This window comes from Sinocyclocheilus anshuiensis, unplaced genomic scaffold (assembly GCF_001515605.1).
Source record: "Sinocyclocheilus anshuiensis isolate Anshui unplaced genomic scaffold, SAMN03320099.WGS_v1.1 scaffold1854, whole genome shotgun sequence".
NCBI lineage: Eukaryota > Metazoa > Chordata > Actinopteri > Cypriniformes > Cyprinidae > Sinocyclocheilus > Sinocyclocheilus anshuiensis.
Window position 1 is genome coordinate 149564 of NW_015546040.1, and position 20622 is coordinate 170185.

At 35.8% G+C, this 20622-nt stretch overlaps 1 protein-coding gene across 2 annotated transcripts; it reads right to left on the minus strand.

The window, feature by feature from the left end:
* Positions 1 to 5667: 5667 nt before the first annotated feature.
* LOC107698909 (calcipressin-1-like) lies at positions 5668 to 20295 on the minus strand. Of its 2 annotated transcripts, none has more exons than XM_016500044.1 (4): positions 19849 to 20295; positions 8507 to 8680; positions 7319 to 7478; positions 5668 to 6370 (listed from the first exon to the last, which is right to left on the minus strand). In XM_016500044.1, exons 1-4 carry the CDS (start codon positions 19969 to 19971, stop codon positions 6198 to 6200), a joined length of 630 nt encoding a protein of 209 aa, XP_016355530.1. In that variant the 5' UTR covers positions 19972 to 20295; the 3' UTR covers positions 5668 to 6197. The 2 variants fall into 2 exon arrangements, with proteins under 2 accessions (XP_016355530.1, XP_016355531.1); XM_016500045.1 differs by lacking the exon at positions 19849 to 20295 and adding an exon at positions 10125 to 10400.
* Between the last annotated feature and the right edge of the window lie 327 nt (positions 20296 to 20622).

The window sequence follows — 20622 nt, forward strand, 5'->3', positions numbered from 1 at the left end:
AACGATGTCACTTCCTGCAGGATGATCGCATTAAGGAGGATCTCTACAAAATAGATCATAATAAAAAATAAGATGGGAAGTGATGTTAAGGATTATTGAGGAAGTTGATCACGAAATAAAACAATATTCACAAGAATAGTCTATTGGAATAGAATATTGGAGAAAGTACAGTACAGAAAACTACAGTATTGAAATTATGTTAAATTCAACTATGCCCACTGTGACTTTATCATAAAATAAATTAATATTTTTTACATAAAAATATATGAAACATTTTAGCACTTTAGTATCAATAACCACTGTAATCAAACAAGTGTCATTTTTAATATTATTTATATACTATTCTAGTATTTATTCATATTTTGATTAGCTTTTATTTTTTTGTTTTCAGTTTTCAGTTTAGTTCAAGTTTTAGTAATTTTGCCATGTGCTTTTGTCATTTTAATTTAAGGTTTTGTTTTGAACGTTAAATGTTTCTGTTTAGCTTTAATTCATTTTTATTTCAGTATCAGTTTTTGCAATTTTTACAAATTAAAATTATTTCAGTTTGTGGCCAACTCAGCATTTCAAATTTTAATTTAGGTTGAAGTTTTTCGTGTAATATTTCAATTGCCGAAAATGTTTTTTTTTAACAGTTTGAGTTAACAATAACAAAACTGTATCACACAGAGGAGTGAAACAATGTAACAATCCTTTTTTTTTTCAATGTGATTGCATATTTAGTTTTGATAACAATAACAAAAACGTCTGGTAATGATATGATGTGTGTGTTGTATTGTAATGGGAGTTTTGTGTGGTTGTTGTCATAATGGCGTGTGTAACTGTGTGTTGTCAGGCTCTGGATGACGTGCCGGTGCTGCTGTACATCCTGGCACTGAAGACACTCGTGTTGTGTTTGGCGTTTGCTGGAACGAAGATCTACCAGAGTAAGAAAGCAGAAGCTGCTCTGAAACAGCAGATGGAGATGCAGAGGAAACTCGCTCTGCAAACGCAGGAGCTCATCGATAACTAGAAGGACGACTGACGTCAGAAAACAGGTGAATAAACGCACGATTGACAGAACCTGAGCAGAGTAATGGCAGTGTGTTTAACCCTAAAAAGGGCAAAACCATAAAGAGACATCAGAAAATTAATTTATTGCAAATAATAAAATGTCATGATTTGTTTTCTAAACTTGACTCTTATATTGGATTTTAATGTTCGTATCCACCAGGATACGTCACCCCTTTGGGGGTATAAATGTTGTTTATCAATGCTTGTTACAACATGGTTGTAATTCCTCAACACTTTGGAATACAGACCTAAGGGTGGTCTCTTTTTTTAAAGAAGACACATAGCAGATTATTGCTGAAGTGAAAGCATTTCAAAATAAGTATAAATAAAGTTTACGTTTACAGTAAAGATAATGTAGTATACTATTTTTATTTTATTGTATATAAAGTAAATATTTTATAAAATAGGTTGCACTCTAAAATTTCTATGAAATCAAAGGCTTATGTCTAACCAAGTTATGTTCCAAATTTGAAGTTGATATCACAACAGTTGTGGTTCCCGTGAGAGTTTGTTTGGGCACTATACCAAATATAACCACTGGGTTACGCCCAAACTCTATTGAAAACATTTTTTTTTTTTTTTTTTTGATGAAGTTTTCTGTCACAATATCAATTCTATAACCAAATATGTGACCCTAGACCACAAAACCAGGCATAAGGGTACATTTTTCTAAATAGAGATGCATGCATATGAAAGCTGAATAAATAAGCTTTCCATTGATGTATGGTTTATTAAGATCGGACAATATTTGGCCGAGATACAACTATTTGAAAATCTGGAATCTGAGGGTGCAAAAAAATCTAAATATTGAGAAAATCATCTTTAAAGTTGTTCAAATGAAGTTCTTAGCAATGCATATTACTAATCAAAAATTAAGTTTTGATATATTTACGGTAGGAAATTTACAAAATATCTTCATGCAACATGATCTTTACTTAATATTCTAATGATTTTTGGCATAAAAGAGAAATGTATAATTTTGACCCATACAATGTATTGTTGGCTATTGCTACAAATATACCCCAGCGACTTAAGACTGCTTTTGTGCTCCAGGGTCACATATGGAACCTTGACTGTCAGACCTTTCCAGCAATATGTGTTTTATCAAGATTACAAAAAGATTTGATTTTCTCTCTCTCTATATATGTATATATGAGTCTGTATATATGCTATTATGTCTTGATTTATTATACCCCTAAAAGGGCGACGTATCTCCTGAGATAGAAACATTTAGACACAGATTACAAAAACTGTAAGCATTTAATAATTTTTAAACCCCTCCAACGTGTGTAAATATGTGAACTAGATCAACCAAAGCTTCCCCCAGGATACTTCGGCCCTTTCAGGGTTAATTCTGTGTTTGTTGCAGCAGTGCTGTCAGCGTGACGTGTGGATTCAGATGTTTAAGCAAAAGCCTCAGCAACATGGACTGCTGCACAAGTCTTGCTTTTTATACACTGTTTTTATTTATTATCTCGGAAGTTTGTAAATAAATTTTTTTTTATTCCTGTATCCAATTATGCTGTGTTCATAATTTAAATAGTTCAGAATTGTGGTATTCATGAATCAGACTAAAACAAAACAGTAGTGTATAATAAACAGGGTATAAAAGACTTCATATGATTTTGATGTATATGTACTAGCATTACATAGAGTTTTGTGCATGACCAGCAGGTGCCGCTGTACAGATCCTCTTGCTGAATGAAGCGACTGTGAGCTGCAGAAATGAAATATGAGCAGGACAAGGTTACATCGACCTGTTTTCCAATACCTCATTGCTTTCTGGGAAAGAACCTGCTATAAATGACACTTAATGTAGATGAAACAGAGTTTAACATGCTTGAGCTTTGAAACCTGGATAACCAAAATCTCAGTTTATGAAATGTATATGAATTATATATATATATATTATGAATTATTATATTTAATTAATTTATTAAATATTTTTAAATGTATAAATTATATATATATACATACACATATTTTTTTTTAATATATACTTTTTTATTTTATATTAGTGCTGTCAAACGATTAATGGCATCCAAAATAAATGTTTTTGTTTACATAATATATGTATGTGTGCTGTGTATATTTATTATGTATAAATAAATACACATGCATGTATATATTTCAGAAAAATAGGTTATGTCTATATATTAAATATATCTATTTATAATAAATAAATAAATTATATGAATATAAATAGACATGTAAATATTATCTAAATACATACTGTATGTGTATTTATGTATACATAATAAATATACACAGAACACACACATAATCTATTATGCAAACAAAAACATTTGTATGCGATTAATCGCACTATTTTATATATAACATTTCTTAACTATTGTTAGTTAAAATAATCTCTATATGTATAGATTATATATAGTATTTTAATTAACCTATTAACATTTATAATAATATATAGAATACCTAAGTTAATAACTAATGTATAATAATTGTATTTTTTGTACTGGCTCATGATGCAAAAATCTGTATGCGTTATACAATATTTTTCTTTGCTTTGGGGTGAAACAACAGATACATTTTGCTCTTGAATTATAGAGTATTTCAGTTTTTATGAACACACAAGCACATTTAGAAGAAACTCAAGCATCATTGCCTGATGCATTTTGCTGTCCTGACATCATTTGGAAGCAATTTTAATTATGAAGCAGATCATTCTTAAGCTGCTGATCCTGCATTATCACGCAGAAAATGAGCAACAGCCAACGACTGAGCGATTCTGAATCTGATGTTCGTTTGGTTCATACCAACATCATGCTTAAAGAAATATGAATGCTTAAAAAAAAAAAACTAGTTGGAATATTCAAAATCTAACAATCAACAACTGCACTGTGTTTTTGTGCATACTGAATTTGATTGGTCTTAGAGTCTTTACACCTTTGATAAATGATTAAAAATGAAATTAATTTTCATCTTCTGTTAGTCAAAGACTGGTTCAAACAACACGAATAAACACTAGATTCAGTTCTTTGGTCAAGATAGTTTTATTAAAGGTAGGTTAATGCTTCCTCCTATATTTTGCTACCTAATGAATACGATTTTTGTTGTTGTTGATAGAAATCCTCAAGTTTTTTTAAGATATTGGCTACATTCAAATACATCAAATATGCACAGTATGTTATAGATGCTTAAAATCACTGGTTGACAGCAGAACGTCTCCTACAGTAATGGAAAAGAGGACAACATCTCCAAAGACAGTAGAGCACAACAAGTCACAGAGCGCAACAGTGAACGTCTGCCAGAGAAACCACATTCATTTTCTCCATAATGATTGATTAGGGTTGTTAAGAGATCATATGTGCTTCTGTGTTTTTTTTTTATTTTTTTAAATCATTCAGTTTCATTCATCAGAAAAAGTCACTGTTGATATGGAAATGGAAATCATAACAAACAGGTTAAAAGCGACTGCTCACTCCCATGATGCACTGCAAATGACTATTTTATTTTAGTTTTCCTACTTCAAAATTTCATGTTTAATATAATGGGTTTCTTTGTAACTGTAAAATTTACTAGCAATTTCAAAGTGGAAATTCTACACCAATTCTTTTTTAAACGTACAGTCAGTATTTTTTATTTAATTTTATACATGCAGGCAATTATTTATAGTCAATATTTTTTTTTAGTTTATACATACAGCCAATTATGTAACTGTAAAATTATTTTGAATACATTTCATAAGAAAAAAACTTTTAAAATGACCAAAAAAATGAAAGATTATTTTGTTTTAGTTTTTCTTCTTAAATTCATTTAATTTAGTGACTTGCTGTTGCTTTGTAATTGTTTGTGCAATTTACTAGCAATTTCTGAGTGAACTAAATTTGTTCAGTGTATAATCAATATGTTTTAATTTAATTTAATTAAATTTAATTTATTCATACAGCCAACTATTTATATCACTTTAAATTTGTCTGTTTTCTTTTCAAAGTTGTAAATAAAACAGATGGTTGCGTACACTGTACAAGAAAATACAATTTTATTTTTTCACAATTTTAATGTAACATTTAATGTGTCATTTTGAAATTTACTAGGAATTTCTGAGTGAAACTTTTCTGCAACATTTTTTTTTTCATAGTATTGTCAATACTTTTGTTCTATTTTTTACATGGAGCCAATTATGTATAGCCAACATTTTATTTTAAAATACAAGTACACAATTTAGTACAAGTGTCTTTTTGATCCAATTTTCAAATACCTTTTTGTATGAAATCAAATGTGGTGATACATGGAGAAAATGAACGGGAAAACACTTGCGTTACCAAGGCGGGAAAAGTCGGCGTTCATAGCTGCGCTCGATATACAAAGACAAGTACTTCATGTTGTTGTCAGTTTAGCAGGTAACACTTTACAATAAGGTTCCCTTAGTTAATGTATTAACAAACAATGAACAATACATTTATTACAGTATTTATTAATCTTTGTTCATGTTAGTTAATGAAAATACAGTTGTTCATTGTTAGTTCATGTTAATTCACAGTGCATTAACTAATGTTTACAAGCACAACTTTTTATTTTAATAATGCATTAGTAAATGCTGTAGAAGTATTGTTCATTCTTAGTTCATGTTAACTAAAGTGATGAACCTTATTGTAAAGTGTTACCGTTTACCACATTATAAGGCTCTATTTTTAAAGTGCATAATACTTGGAGCTCGTGAAGAACTTCAGCAACAATAATGATGACTTTCAAAGACTGTACGAGTGACTATATGAGTGGCGATACATGATAATGGCGATGAGTACATGTTAGTGGCCCCGAATGATACACACTTCAGACACGATGTTCAGTTTGTTTGTGCTACACGAAAACTCCTTCAGATTTTACCACCGCTTTTCTCTCGGATTATTAAAATACACAGTTGTGACGTCAAGCAAATAATGACATTCGTAAGATGAGAGGGACTATCCCAAGTCCTCAAAGTCCCTGATTCCATCAGAGATTGATGGTAAGAAATGAAACGCGAGATATGAGAATGGTCGACTCCCTCTCTAACTAGGAAGAAGATGTGATGCTCGCCGGCCTCCCTGGTGGCGAGGATGACGAACTGCATGACCGCATGCTTCCTAGTTATTCCAATGTTGGTTGCGAAGATGAAACGGCTCAGAATTAGCCGCTCACTGGTTGACGGATGGGACGTAATCTGGGCGGCGGGTCTGGATGATCTTGGGTCGCGCAGGTTTGCCGCCCTCTCCTGTCTCGTCTTCGCCGTCAGAGCTGTCGTCCTCACAAACATGTACGATCACACTGGGTGTGTTAGTGGTTCCAGTGTGGAGCTCGTATTGTTCTCCTAAAAATACATGAAAACATTGCAAACATCAATTATTCCACTAACTAATATTGTACTGATATAGAATTTTAAAAAAATTCTTAATGTTTTTGAATGTTTCTGTTCACTGGGGCTGCATTTATTCGATTAAAAAATACAGTAAAAACGGTAATATTGTGAAATAATATTTACGTTTAAAATAACTGTTTTCTATTTGAATATATTGTAAAATGTATTTTATTTCTGTGATGCGCAGCTGAATTTTCAGTGCTGCCCAATATTTTTGTGGAAACTGTAATACATTTTTTTCAGGATTCTTTGGGGTAAATATGATTTAAACAAACAAGCAAAAAAAACTTGACATTAAAATGATCAGAGGTGACAGTAAAGACATTTATACTGTTACAAAAGATTTCTATTTCAAATAAATGCTCTTCTTTTGAACTTTCTATTCATCTGTGAATCCTGAAAAATAAAATGCATCACAGTTTCCACCAAAGTATTGTGCAGCACAATTGTTTTCAACATGTTTCTTGAGCAGCAAATCAGTATATTAGAATGATTTCTGAAGATCATGTGACACTGAAGACTGGAGTAATGATGCTGAAAATACAGCTGTGCATCACAGAAATAAATTGTATACATTGTAACAGATATTCACACAGAAAACAGCTGTTTTAAATTGCAGTAATATTTCACAATTTTTACTGTAATTTTGATCAATTAAACACAGCCTTGTTGAGCAGAAGAGGCTTCTTTCAATAACATCAAAAAAACATCCACATTTTTTGTCAGTGTAAATGTCTTTACAGTCACTTTTGATCAATTGAATGCATCTTTGCTTAGTAAAAATATTAATGTCTTCAAAAGAAAAGTATACACAGCATATGCTGTTGATATATATAGTTCAGCACTCAAAAAGGTTTTAGTCTCAAGGTATACCATGGAAATGAGGTAAATAGGTTATACCTGGCCCTAGTTTAGACACGGCACACAGCAGGTCATAGTCGATGATGGGCTTAGCGTCCTGCGACTGCGCCCAGCCTACAGGGGGCGACGCTGGAGGAGAGATGAGGAACTGCTTCTCTGGTTTAGGAGGCTCAAGACGAGGACTGCCAATATGTACTGACTGTACGGGAGAAGAGAAAAAATGGAGGAAACAAGGAACAAACAAATCAGAAAAAGAAAAACATTTGCATTTACATTTAAGATGCGTTTATCCAAAGCAACTGACATTGCATTCAAGATATACATTTTAATATTTCATGCATTCATGAAAATCAAACACAAAAATGAAAAAATTTGCTGAAAATGTTCTCACCACCTCTGGTCATACGAGATGTAGATGAGTTTGTTTCTTCATCAGATTTGGAGAAATGTAGCATTGCATCACTTGCTGACCAATGGATGCTCTGCAGTGAATGGGGGCCGTCAGCTGATAAAAACATCACAATAATCCACAAGTAATCCACAGCACTCCAGTCCATCAGTTAACATCTGGAGAAGACAAAAGCTGAAACTAATCCAGCATTAAGACGTTTTAACTTTAAATCATTGCTGCCGGCTAAAATATGAGTCTATAATCTATAATAACGCTTCCTCCAGTGAAAAAGTCCATCTCCTGTTGTCTCTCACATTAAAATCCAGCCACATATTTGTTTAGAGCTGTTTAAACGGTGCTTGATCTGTGCAGATTTCTCTCCTGATTCAGACCAGAACACTTTTTCACTGGAGTCAGCTTTATTACGGATACAGGACTTGTTGCCGGAATCAATACATTGTTAAAAACACCTTAATGATGGATTATTTTTTATTTTTTTTACAAACACTCAGCTTTTGTCTTCTCCAGATGTTAACTGATGGACTGGAGTGGTGTGGATTACTTGTGGATTATTGTGATGTTTTTATCAGCTGTTTGGACTCTCATTCTGACGGCACCCATTCACTGCAGAGGATCCACTGCTGCGCAAGTCATGTAACGTTACATTTACTCATCTACATCTTGGATGAACCATTCCTTTAAGATGTAAGACCATGAACAATATAATACAATATAAATAATTAATCAAATGCTCTCATCACTAAACAGAAAGTACCATGCTAGACTTTAGAGCACCTTGGAGTACCATGTATTACTTCTTTGTGAGGATTATTTACCTGAGCGAAATACAGACGCATCTCCTTTCCATTGAAGTCACTCTTATGGAGTTTGACTCGGGCCTCGGCTGCCGCCAACGCATCGGTGAAGTTGATTCGAACCCGTCTGAAGCTTTTGAAGAACTGGAACGACGTGCTGGGATCAAACGCACGGAACAAAGCTTCAAACTGCTCCTAATGATGCAAAATAAGCAAAAACATGTCAAATAACTGGACTGAAATATAACTAGACAATCACAATATAGAAAAATATAGAAAACAGTGCAATTTCATCCAAGAAAAACATTTTACAAGAGAGTTGTGAACATCATAGAAGGAAAAAAAACTACCTACGGGTCTAAATCATGAAATTGAGTAGAATGAAAATCATATGTAAAACCATTCTGGCATAGTTTGAACTGAATGTGTCCATTTACAAAAGAAAGTTTTGTAAACAAACAAAGTAAAAAATCCTGCAGAAAAAAAAAACAGCAAACCACCTAAGGCTGGTTTAAGCTGATTTTCTTCAGCAGGGCTCTGCTGTAGCATGCAATAAATTCAATATTTATTAAGACAGCAACATTTCTGTCATCTCTCTAAATATTTGCTTTCTTGCTAGCTCCAGCAGTTTGTGGGTTTTTCTTTTTCCTTCTTATTTTTTCATGCATGCAACACACTTGCCTGCAATTATTCAATGTGAGGAGTGTTCATTTATTGGTTTTAATAAACAATTTAGACAGAAATTCATTCTGCTTAAGTTTAATTAATGAGGTCCAACATACACTACTGTTCAAAAGTCTGGAGTCTGTAATATTTTTTATTGTTTTTGAAATAATTCTCTTTTGCTTACCAAGTCTGCATTAATGTGATCAAAAATACACCAAAATTGTGAAATATTACTACAATTTAAAAAAAGGTTTTTCTATGTAAATATATGTTAAAATATCATTTATTTCTGTGATGCGCAGCTGAATTTTCAGCATCATTACTCCAGTCTTCAGTGTCACATGATCTTCAGAAATCATTCTAATATGCTGATTTGCTGCTCAATACACATTTCTGATTATTTTCAATGTTGAAAACAGTTGTCCTGCTTCATATTTTTGTGGAAACGGTGATGCATTTTATTTTTTGGGATACTTTGATGAATAGAAAGTTCGAACCATCTTTTTGAAATAGAAATCTTTTGTAACATAAATGCCTTTACTGTCACCTTTGATCAATTTAATGCATCCTTGCTGAAAGTTCCTATACAGCTCCTTCCAAAAATATATCCTACTAACCCTAAACTCAAAAATAGAAATCAACTGAATAAAACATGTAAACAAAGCATTCTGTTTCAAGCTTCAAGCCTCCAATCCTTTTGTTTCAGATAGCAAACAGGCCATTAAACACAGGAGGGCTGGAGAAGTAAGAACTCAAGATCAGCAGACTAACATGAGCAGATTAGTTTATGCATTAGAGTCCTAAGTAATGAAAGAAGCCAAACCTTTAAGCTTATGGAAGACCAAATGTAAAACCAAAAAAAAAAACGATGCAATGATTAGTTGAATTTAAATTAGCACCAGAACCTGAAAGAGAAATGCATCCAAATGTTAATAAACCTTGACTTGATTATCTCACTAACAATCAGTCTTACCCGAATCTGTGGCCGACTGAATATCTCATGGTCCACCGGTGTAGCAACCAGGCAGAAGTTATTGCACTTTGTAGTCTTAAGATGCATAATTCGGTTTTAGAAGAATAAGAGACACTGTAATGAAGCCTGTGCAAATTGCATGCAATTCCTCCAAGGCACGTGCCAGCAGAAGTTTCTAGCGTGCGATCAGCAGTGCTGTGAGGTCACGGCTTTACTCACAGGTTTATCTGCTGCTGCTTATAGTAGAGCTGTTGAGCACCGCCTCTCTCTCTCTCTCTCTTTACCTTCCTAACCTTCAATCCCTCCCTTCATTTCCCTCTCGCTCTGTCTGTCTCTCACTCTTCATTGCTGACTAATCCTAATGAGGAACTGGAAACTCATGACATCATTCAGCTCTGGGCCACAGTCCAACATCCTCATCGATCCCTTCAGCATGTTTCCACAAGGCCTTGGCAAATCCTATTGTCTCTCACCATTCCATCTGTAATTTAAACGCTTTCTAACATCATTTATTACCATTATTTGACAATGTGACATTGCTAGCGCTAAGTTTCAGCTGTTACTTCCTGCCATAAAAGCAGGAACTACACCTGATACCAAAACTATTTCATAATAATCAGACTACCTATAAAACAAGAGCGGTTTGTAGCTTTTACAGAAAAGCACTGCAAAAATGCTGGCAATTGTTTAACCTTCTTAAGTAGGTTTACCATACATGGTGAAAAACTGTTAATGGTTTAACATTGCATTATTTGTAATTTTACTGTAAAATATTGTCAAATTTATGGCTTATGCAAGTGAATTACTATATAATTTACAGTAAAAGAACATTCCCAAATATGGTAAAAACTTGTTAATTGGTTAACTTTAAGTAACCTTACATATACAGTGGAGAAAATATAAATGGTTTAACATTGCATATGTAATTTTACTGTAAAAAAAAACTGTGAACATTTTTTTTTTTTTTGCCAGTGGATTACCATATAACTTAGTGAAAAAAAGTACATTCTCAAAAAATAGTAAAACTTTTAACATTGTATTATATGTAATTTTACCGTTAAATAATGCACATTTGTGGGTTTTGCAAGTGAAAAACAGTGAAAGGACATTTGCAGAAAATGGTAAAAAGATGGTTGTTAAAGATAATGGTAAAAAGATGGATGTTAACTTGTTAATTGTATTAACTAAGTAACTTTATCATATATGGCTAAAGTCTGTAAATAGTTTAAGATTGTATTATATGTCATTTTACTGTAAAATAATGCAATTGGTTTTGCAATTTAATTTACAGTGAAAAACAGTAAAAAGGACATTCCCAGAAAATAGTAAAAACTTTTAAATAACCAGTTAGTAAACTGTAAGTAACCTTTCCATATACGGTTTATCACTACATGCAATTATACTGTAAAATACAGTCAAATTTATGTTTTGAGTGACAAAAAGCAAAAAAACATTCTCATTGGTAAACAATGGTTAATAACTTGTTAATTAGTTAACTGTAAGTAACTGTACCACAGATCATGATAAACAGTGAAAAATACTGTGAAATGTATGGTTTTTGCAAGTGAATTACTATATAATTTACAGTAAAAGGACATTCCCAAAAATCACTGCATGAAATATCACATATTATTTTATTTTTACATTATTTAAATGCTTCTGTTTCTTTTTCTTATCAGTAATGTACATTAGGGTGTTTTGTGTTACATTTTTCTGTTATTTAGTTGCTGTATATTGCATTATTTTAGTGTCATGCGTGTTATCCTGAATCACTTTTATGCTGGTTATCAGTGCATTTTGGTTAAAACGGATTTTTGGTAGTTTAAGTAAACTGGATATATTAATATTACTAACAGTGCACACTTTTTCACCAATTAAAATCATTTGATTCATACTCATTCATTTGCTAATGATTAATTCTGTGAACTTGTTCATTAAACTGAACTGACTCAAAACGATTTGCTCACAAATCAGTCATTGCTACAGCTTGTGAACAACTTTTGTTTTGTGCAATATTCTAGTACAATTTTAAAAACTCCCTGCCATGTCTCCGTTTTCTATGACCGTGGGAACCATTTAGACCAAATGGCAACAGAAAACAAGCTGACTGCTGTGAACTCACTCTTGTTTGTGTGTGTGAATGTGTTGATGGTAAAGACTGCATGGTTAGACAGTAACCTGTGAGTCTTGTCTAAATATTACACCAACCAGCGGTTTGTGTGCTCGCTGTGGAAAGATAGCGCATCTCTGACTCAATGGAAAAATGGAAATATGAAACCGAAATAAGGTGATGGAAAAAATGCAAAGGGAAGCAAACAGTAGATGGGTGTTATGCAAAGAGCAGTGGAGGTGAGACAGCGGATAGTTGTGCTGATATGTGAGCGGTGGTACACATAAGCCCTCAAATGATATTTATATCCAGCTGCACAGAAGAACATGATGATGGAACATATAATCCATTTACATAATATCTACAGTAGATCTATTAAAGTATACTGACATTTGAGCTACTTCAAATGGCAGGGATTTAAATGACATAATATTAAAGCAGTGGCAAATTGGTGCAAATTCTTTACATCATATTCTGTTTCTGTTTATAATACCGGTGCAATAATAATTCTCATATGCATTTATTTGTCTTTAATGAACACTACCTAATTTTTGTATTTATTATAACATTGTCATATTATTTAAACTGCACAGCAACCATCAGAAAACCTGAGTAACTGCATAGCAACACCCTAGCAACCACACAGCAACATTCTAGCAACCAATCAAAACACTCTAGCAACTGTATAGCAACACCCTAGCAACAACTCAGAACAACTTGGCAACAGAAACCCTCCAGAGCATGCTAGAAACCACATAGACAACTCCTAGCAACCACCCAGAACACCTGAGTAACTGCATAGCAAGTCCCTAGCAACCACACAGAATACCACAGCAACACTTTAGCAACCGCTCAAAACACTTTAGCAACCATATAGCAACTTCCCAGAAACCACTCAGAACAACTTAGCAACAGCATAGTAACAATTCAGAGCAACATAGCAACTGCCTAGCAACCACCCAGAACACCCAAGCAACCACATAGCAAATCACACCAGCAACTGTATAGCAACACTCTAGCAATCCGTCAGAACACCTTAGCAACTGCATAGCAACCATCCAGAGCAATCTAGCAGCTGCCTAGTAACAACCACCCAGATCACTCTAGCAAGCATGTAGCAACACCCTAGCAACAACTCAGAACAACTTAGCAACAGAAACCCTCCAGAGCATGCTAGAAACCACATAGACAACTCATAGCAACCACCCAGAACACCTGAGTAACTGCATAGCAAGTCCCTAGCAACCACACAGAATACCACAGCAACACGTTAGCATCCGCTCAAAACACTTTAGCAACCATATAGCAACTTCCCAGAAACCACTCAGTACAACTTAGCAACAGCATAGTAACAATTCAGAGCAACATAGCAATTGCCTAGCAACCACCCAGAACACCCAAGCAACCACATAGCAAATCACACCAGCAACTGTATAGCAACACTCTAGCAATCCGTCAGAACACCTTAGCAACCGCATAGCAACCATCCAGAGCGATCTAGCAACTGCCTAGTAACAACCACCCAGATCACTCTAGCAAGCATGTAGCAACACGCTAGCAACCTCCTTGCAACTCCAGAACACCTTAGCAACCGCATAGCAACCATCCAGAGCAATCTAGCAACTGCCTAGTAACAACCACCCAGATCACTCTAGCAAGCATGTAGCAACACGCTAGCAACCTCCTTGCAACTCCAGAACACCTTAGCAACCACATAGCAACACCCTAGCAACCACCCAGAATACCCTAGCAACTGTATAACAACACTCTAGCAGCCTCCTAGCAACCACTTAGAACACCTTTGAAACCATCTAGAGCAACTGCCTAGTAGAAACCACTCAAAACACCCTAGTAACCACATAATGTATGCTAGCGACCACATAGAATACCCTAGCAACCATCCAGAACACTAAGCAACCCCAAAGCAACCACCCAGAGCGATCTAGCAACTGCCTAGTAACAACTACCCAGATCACCCTAGCAAGCATGCAGCAACACCCTAGCAACTCCAGAACACCTTAGCAACCGCATAGCAACACCCTAGCAACCACCCAGAATATCCAAGAAACTGCATCGCAACACCCCGCCTCTATCTGTCTTGACAAACGTTTTATCTAATTGCTTAATTTACACTGTAAAGGTGGCACAGAAGCGCTTCTGAAGTGGCATTTAGGCGGCTTTATACAGACTGTTTATTACTGCTCAGAGCTGGCATTAATGCATTTATTTATATTGTAAAAAAAAACTCTAGGCTACTTTGCTACTAGGGGCTGAAGTGCCTCAGAGCAGGCATCATTTAGTCTGGCTTTGCATTTTGCACTGAATTCTGAGCAGACACAGAGCAGCCTAAGCCTGGCTGTGTAAGTCATTCATAATGTATACCCACCATTATCCTGTATTTACTGTACTAAAGGGGTAAATACATTCTGTGTACTGTAGGTGTACTGTTAGAAGTGCTAATGCATCAGCTTCAGAAGTATTTCATGTCATCTGCCCTGGGGCACACGCAGCCATAGTGCGACACACCATCTGTGCATTAGCTTCAAACTCACTTCAAACATATAGTCACAGTTTCTGCTATGAAAGGTGACAGAGAGAACGCAGAACCAGGTTTACGGTGCTGCACTGGAGGAAAAGACGCAGAGCGCTCAGGCATACGGGACAGAGTCAATCCCAGGACAAAAGCCGAGTCACATGTGCGCTCAGCCATAATGCAGGACAGCTTCAACATTTCCCCATGCTAGATGGTACTGGTACAGTATTCTCAATTGCACTGTTTCGCTGGCTCTTTAATAATGATTAAAATGAGGATTTGGGTGAGGTAGAGCGGTCAAACATCAACCAGGCAGACATTACACTACAAACACAGAAACAGGTGAAGCTTTACCTTTCAAAACAAGCTGGTGGAATAAAGTGACCTGGAATGTCTAATGCTTAACCATAACACATGCGAGGTCAGTAAGATATTTTTAAAGCATGATGCATTCAATTGTTTAAAAGTGACATTAAAGACATTTATAATGTTACAAAAGATTTATTTTTCAAATAAATGCTGTTTTTTTTAAATGCTGTGAATCCTGAAAAATAAAATGTATCACGGTTTCCACAAAAAAATATTGGGCAGCACAACTGTTTTCAACATTGCTAATAATCAGAAATGTTTCTTGAGCAGCAAATCAGCATATTAGAATGATTTCTGAAGATCATGTGACACTGAAGACTGGAGTAATGATGCTGAAAATACAGATTAGATCACATCAATAAATTACATTTTAACATATATTCACATAGAAAACAGTTATTTTAAATGGTAATATTTCACAATTTTACTGTATTGTTTTGATCAAATTAGTGCAGCCTTGGCGAGCAGAAGAGACTTATTTCAAAAGCATTAAAAAAACATACAGACTCAATCGCAGTGTAGGTTGCTCAGTCATTGGACTCTATAAACAAGGGATAGTTAACCCAAAAATGAACTTTCTGTCATCATTTGCTCATTGTCACGTCATTCTAAACATTACAATAAAGAGCTACATCAAATGTGGCAACGCAATGCTCAAATTATTTAATTTGAGGGTGAATAAAGGCTTAAACTGTATTCTGTTCATCATACAAAGTGCTCGCCACTTCAGAAGACTTATGGATTAATTTCACGCTATCTTTACGTCCTTCTTTTGTGCTCTGATGAATAGAGAAATTCGAGTTTCATTCGAGTTTGGAATAACAATTTTCATTTATGAATGAACTATCCTTTCAAGGGAAGACCTATAATATACAGAATGACCATTCAGCGTGTTACGTTCAAAAGAACAATCACAACATGGTTTTTATTTAATCAATTCATGACATCATTTAAATGAATCACAATTTAGTCACTCAGCTTCATAGAGAAAGATAATTAATTTTTAAACAGTATCAGAGATATTTAATAATGCCAAAATTAAAGTTAATATATATATATATATATATATATATATATATAGAAATATCATAATCTTTCCATATAAAAACCGGAGATGTAAAAAAATGACCGACTTCACTTTTACATCAGATTTGTGCAGTGCTCTGTCTTATGGAAAAGCACAGCTTGTTTATTTATAATTTAGTAAGCCTGACAGACACCTGGCCTTCTTCGCTAACACAATTTCCATTGTTTTTATGGGATAGTTTCAAATTCCACACTTAATCCAAGTTCCTGCTCAAAATAGACCTCTTTGGAAATGGCGATATTACATAATAAGCCTGATTTTAAACAACACCGGGATGAAAGTCATGCATGGCAGAGAAAAACAACTGTTTCATAAGTGGCTTCAAGAGATAAATATGAGCTAGGACAGCGAGCGACCTTTGACCTCAGTGGAAAAAAAACACAAAGCAAAAAATGCTCTTCTTTTCCATGAGAGCAGCTGAGGTCAAGGATATTTCTAGGAGTCTGGTTCCTCACTGAACGTCCTTTTGTAGCAGTAAAGCAGGTGTGGCGCTAAAATAAGCCATGGCTTTGTGGAAGCTTCAAACACCCTCACTAAACAGAGACCCCAGCGGGTCATAGTCATATTATTAGAATGGAAAATGAGGGAGAGGATGGAAAATGGACTGTGTTGGGTTAAGAATCACATCACTGAGAGAAGCACCAACTGAGATTTTCAGTCGAGCATCAGGATTACGTTCTGCTCAAACTTAGTATTAAACTTCAATCGATAATCATCGGTGCTATAGACCTAAATAATGCCTCAGGTCTCCTCCTGTTGAGAAAAAGTGTGCTGTTAGTTTTCCAATAAAACAGGTGAAGGTCGGGCCGAAGAGAAATTTAGCATTACATCGCTTACTCTGCAGTGAATGGGTGCCGTCCAAACAAGCTGCTAAAAACACAAGTAATCCACACCACTCCAGTCCATCAATTAACATCTTGAGAAAACAAAAGCTGCATGTTTGTAAGAAACGAATCCATCATTAAGACATTTGTAACTTCAAACCATTGCTCCTGGCTAAAATACGAGTCCAAAATAATGCTTCCTCCAGTTAAAAAGTCCATCTTCTGTTGTCTCTCACATCAAAATCCAGCCACATGTTTGTTTAGACCTGTTGTGGACTGTTTTGGCTTGTAAACGATGCTTGATTTGTGCAGATTTCTCTCCAGATTCAGACCAGACCACTTTTTCACTGGAGGAAGCGTTATTATGGATTATGGACTCAGACAGAAGGTTTAAGCCAGAAGCAATGGTTTGAAGTTAAAGGGGTCATCGGATGCCCATTTTCCACAAGTTGATATGATTCTTTAGGGTCTTAATGAAAAGTCTATAACATACTTTGGTTACAATTTCTCAATAGTAGTGTAAAGAACACCCTTTTTACCTTGTTAAAATCAGCTCTTTTCACAGCAACCCGTTTTGTTGCATTTCCCTTTAAATGCTAATGAGCTCTCGTCACCCCTCTCTTCTGTGGGGTGACGAGCCGTCCTGTTTACTTTAGCCGCGAAACTTGCTAAATAGCACATTATTAGGAAAGGCGATTTGCAAAGATTCATAAAAAACCCTTATACTCACTTCATCTGTAGATGAAGCTGGATCACGAATGATTCGCATTTAGGTAGATTGGAGGACGCATTCCCTTCAAAAACGAAAGTAACGTTAATCCTCTGCGTCTTTAGCGGCTCAGATGTCGGGAGTAAATGACGACTGCTATGTTCATTATTAATCCAACAACAAAACACCTCAATCGCTTAGGAGCCATTCTTGTCTACGTCCCTGCTCCGGCATCGAAACAATGGCGATCGGACTGTTCACTCAGCTCACTCAGAGCGGGTCTAAAGCCGGGCTCACACTGAGCGATTTTTTAAAAGTCCTTTAGGATTGTACTTGTCAGACTGTACGAACATGATGATCATGTCACACTGTGGGATCTCAGTTTTCATTAATGTCAGACTGTACGACAGTCAAGACGCGTTAAAAACGGGTGCGCAAGAAAACTTGTCTCGAGTTTTACCTTATCAACCCATACACTTTCAGTGACTGCGAGATGCATTGCACGCGGGGCTGTAATGTTGGCTATCATTAAAAGTATATGAATGGCGACAATACTGGCGTATTTATGCAGAATAGTGCAAGCAGCACTACACATCCACATGAAAACAGCAGCGCAACTGGTGTGTATCATAGCAAAGGCAACGAATCAGATGAATTCCGTGAGTGGAGGACGAGAGCGCCGGAGTTTATGCGGTTAGAAGAAATCTCTAGCATTAATTCTGATCATGACTTGTCTTGAAAAATGAAGACAGTTTGACGTTCGTCATAGGAGAAGTGCCAAAATCGCACAGTGTGAGCCGGGCTTAAGGTAAGACAGCCGTGTCAATCAACTATCGTGGGAGCGGCCTGGGTCTGTGAGACGTCACACAGCCAATAAGCTGAGAATGGCTTGATTTGAAAAAGGGGATAACATTTATAGAGATTCAAAAAATACCACTGGGTGGATTTTTATCATTATAGGGTGGTTGTGTACACACACTGCCAACACACATTTATGTTCAAACAACATGTAAAAGCGAGTTTTGCATCCGATGACACCTTTAAAAACATCTTAATGACGGAATTGTTTCTTACAAACAGCAGCTTTTGTCTTCTCAAGATGTTAACTGGTGGACTGGAGTGGTACTTGTGGATTATTGTGATGTTTTTATCAGCTGTTTGGGCTCTCATTCTGACGGCACCCATTCACTGCAGAGGATCCATTGCTGAGCAAGAGATGCAATGCTATATTTCTCCAAATCTGATGAAGAAACAAACTCATCTACATCTTTTAATTTTTGAGTGAACTATTCCTTTAGGTAATTTCTTGTAAACCATTCTATAAACATTATACATGTAATACAGATTCTACATAAAATGAATTCGGTGTGGCTCATACAGTGGCACGGTAGCCTGACTCGTTTGGTTTGTTTAGTATTGAGGCAGATATGTATTGTGAGGGAGCAAATATGACTAAGATAAGTGAAATCGCAATGCATTTTCTATTAAACACAAGATGCATGTTTACAAATACACTTGTGATGCCCGCCTTGAGACCTAAAGCCTTTCAGCTTTTTAGCATATTATCTGCAGGACATGGATTTGTTCAAATTAATGTAGATTACAAGTGTGCACCCTAAAAAACTACTGTGGTACTATGTCCAAAAAATAATAATAATGCATTTCCAAAATACCATACAATGTCCAAGAGAACAGTGTAGTGCCATGGCACTTTTTGGTGCATTTTAGTAAAAGAAGGTAGAAAAGACATCACATTCCCAAAGTAAAATGTCCAAAACATTGTATTATTGTGGTGCATATGCAACTACCATTCGTCAAGGGACAATGTCCAAAAACATGGCAGTACCATGTCCAAGAAAACAAGGTGCATGAAAAAATGGTATTACCATGACACAAATAAAAAGCTTTTTGTTTGTGCAATGCTCATGTCCCACGAGCCTTACTCCAGTAAATTAATTGTGATTGGTAAAGAACAACAATGTAGTTCTTGTCCTATATGGCTTTGATGAAAAACACTTCCGCGAGATCGGGTCTGACTGCTGCGGTAAAGCGGGTGATAATCGGGGTAAAAGCAGAGCGAGTGCACGCCTACCTTTAACTGCTGCTCATTAAAAACCTCTTCTGGCACTTTACACGCGATGAGCGCGTTGGGTTGGTCGTTGAGCTGGACTTCAGAAGTCGCCGCCCCTCCGCCGCCGCTCTCTGACTGCTGCATGGCAACAGATGTAACCGCGGCGTTCGGTGCCTTTGATCTCAACTGCGGTGCCTTTGATCTCAAACGTTTCAGCGCTCAGCTCATGGCGTCATGCTCTGCTTTCTACCTTCTGCAAAAGCAGCGTCTCCAAACCCTCAAGCTGACACACGCTACTGTTCGTGCAAAGCTAGTGCACATGAAATGTGCTGCATAGTGTTACTAGCAAAACCGTGATGTATTCCTGAAACAATCACGTCTACACTTGCGACAGCCTGCACTGGGCCAAAACAGCTGATATGACGTCATGGTTTCCGCTTACGCACGAGCGCTGCGCATGAAGCATTGCTGTAAGTATTCCTTGCGAAAATGATATAGATTGTTCAAAATGTAACAAAAAGCGCAGGAGTCACCGGAATACATGGTTAGGTTTGTGTAAAGTGTAGAGTGCTTGTATTTTAAATGTGATTAAGGCAGCGATTATCACAGTTAAGTGGTCTTTGAGTGCCCTCTTTTGGTCAGATCTGTAATGCACACGATAAAGCTCATTAAATGCACTGCTTGGAAAAAGTGGCCAAAAAGTAATTTGATACTGGGTTTACACTAAAATTGTCTTAATTCATTGCAATAAATAAGAATAAGAAGATCTGTCTATCTGTCTATCTATGCGAAAAA

What these genes read in the sequence shown, in the direction of transcription:
- LOC107698909 (XM_016500044.1), bottom strand. Translation starts at nt 19,971, where the DNA reads ATGCAGCAGTCAGAGAGCGGCGGCGGAGGGGCGGCGACTTCTGAAGTC. An exon ending in TGCGTCTGTATTTCGCTCAG is followed by an intron (nt 7,479 to 8,506) that starts GTAAATAATCCT and finishes TCTCCCGTACAG; the next exon opens with TCAGTACATATTGGCAGTCC. An exon ending in CGTGTCTAAACTAGGGCCAG is followed by an intron (nt 6,371 to 7,318) that starts GTATAACCTATT and finishes ATGTATTTTTAG; the next exon opens with GAGAACAATACGAGCTCCAC.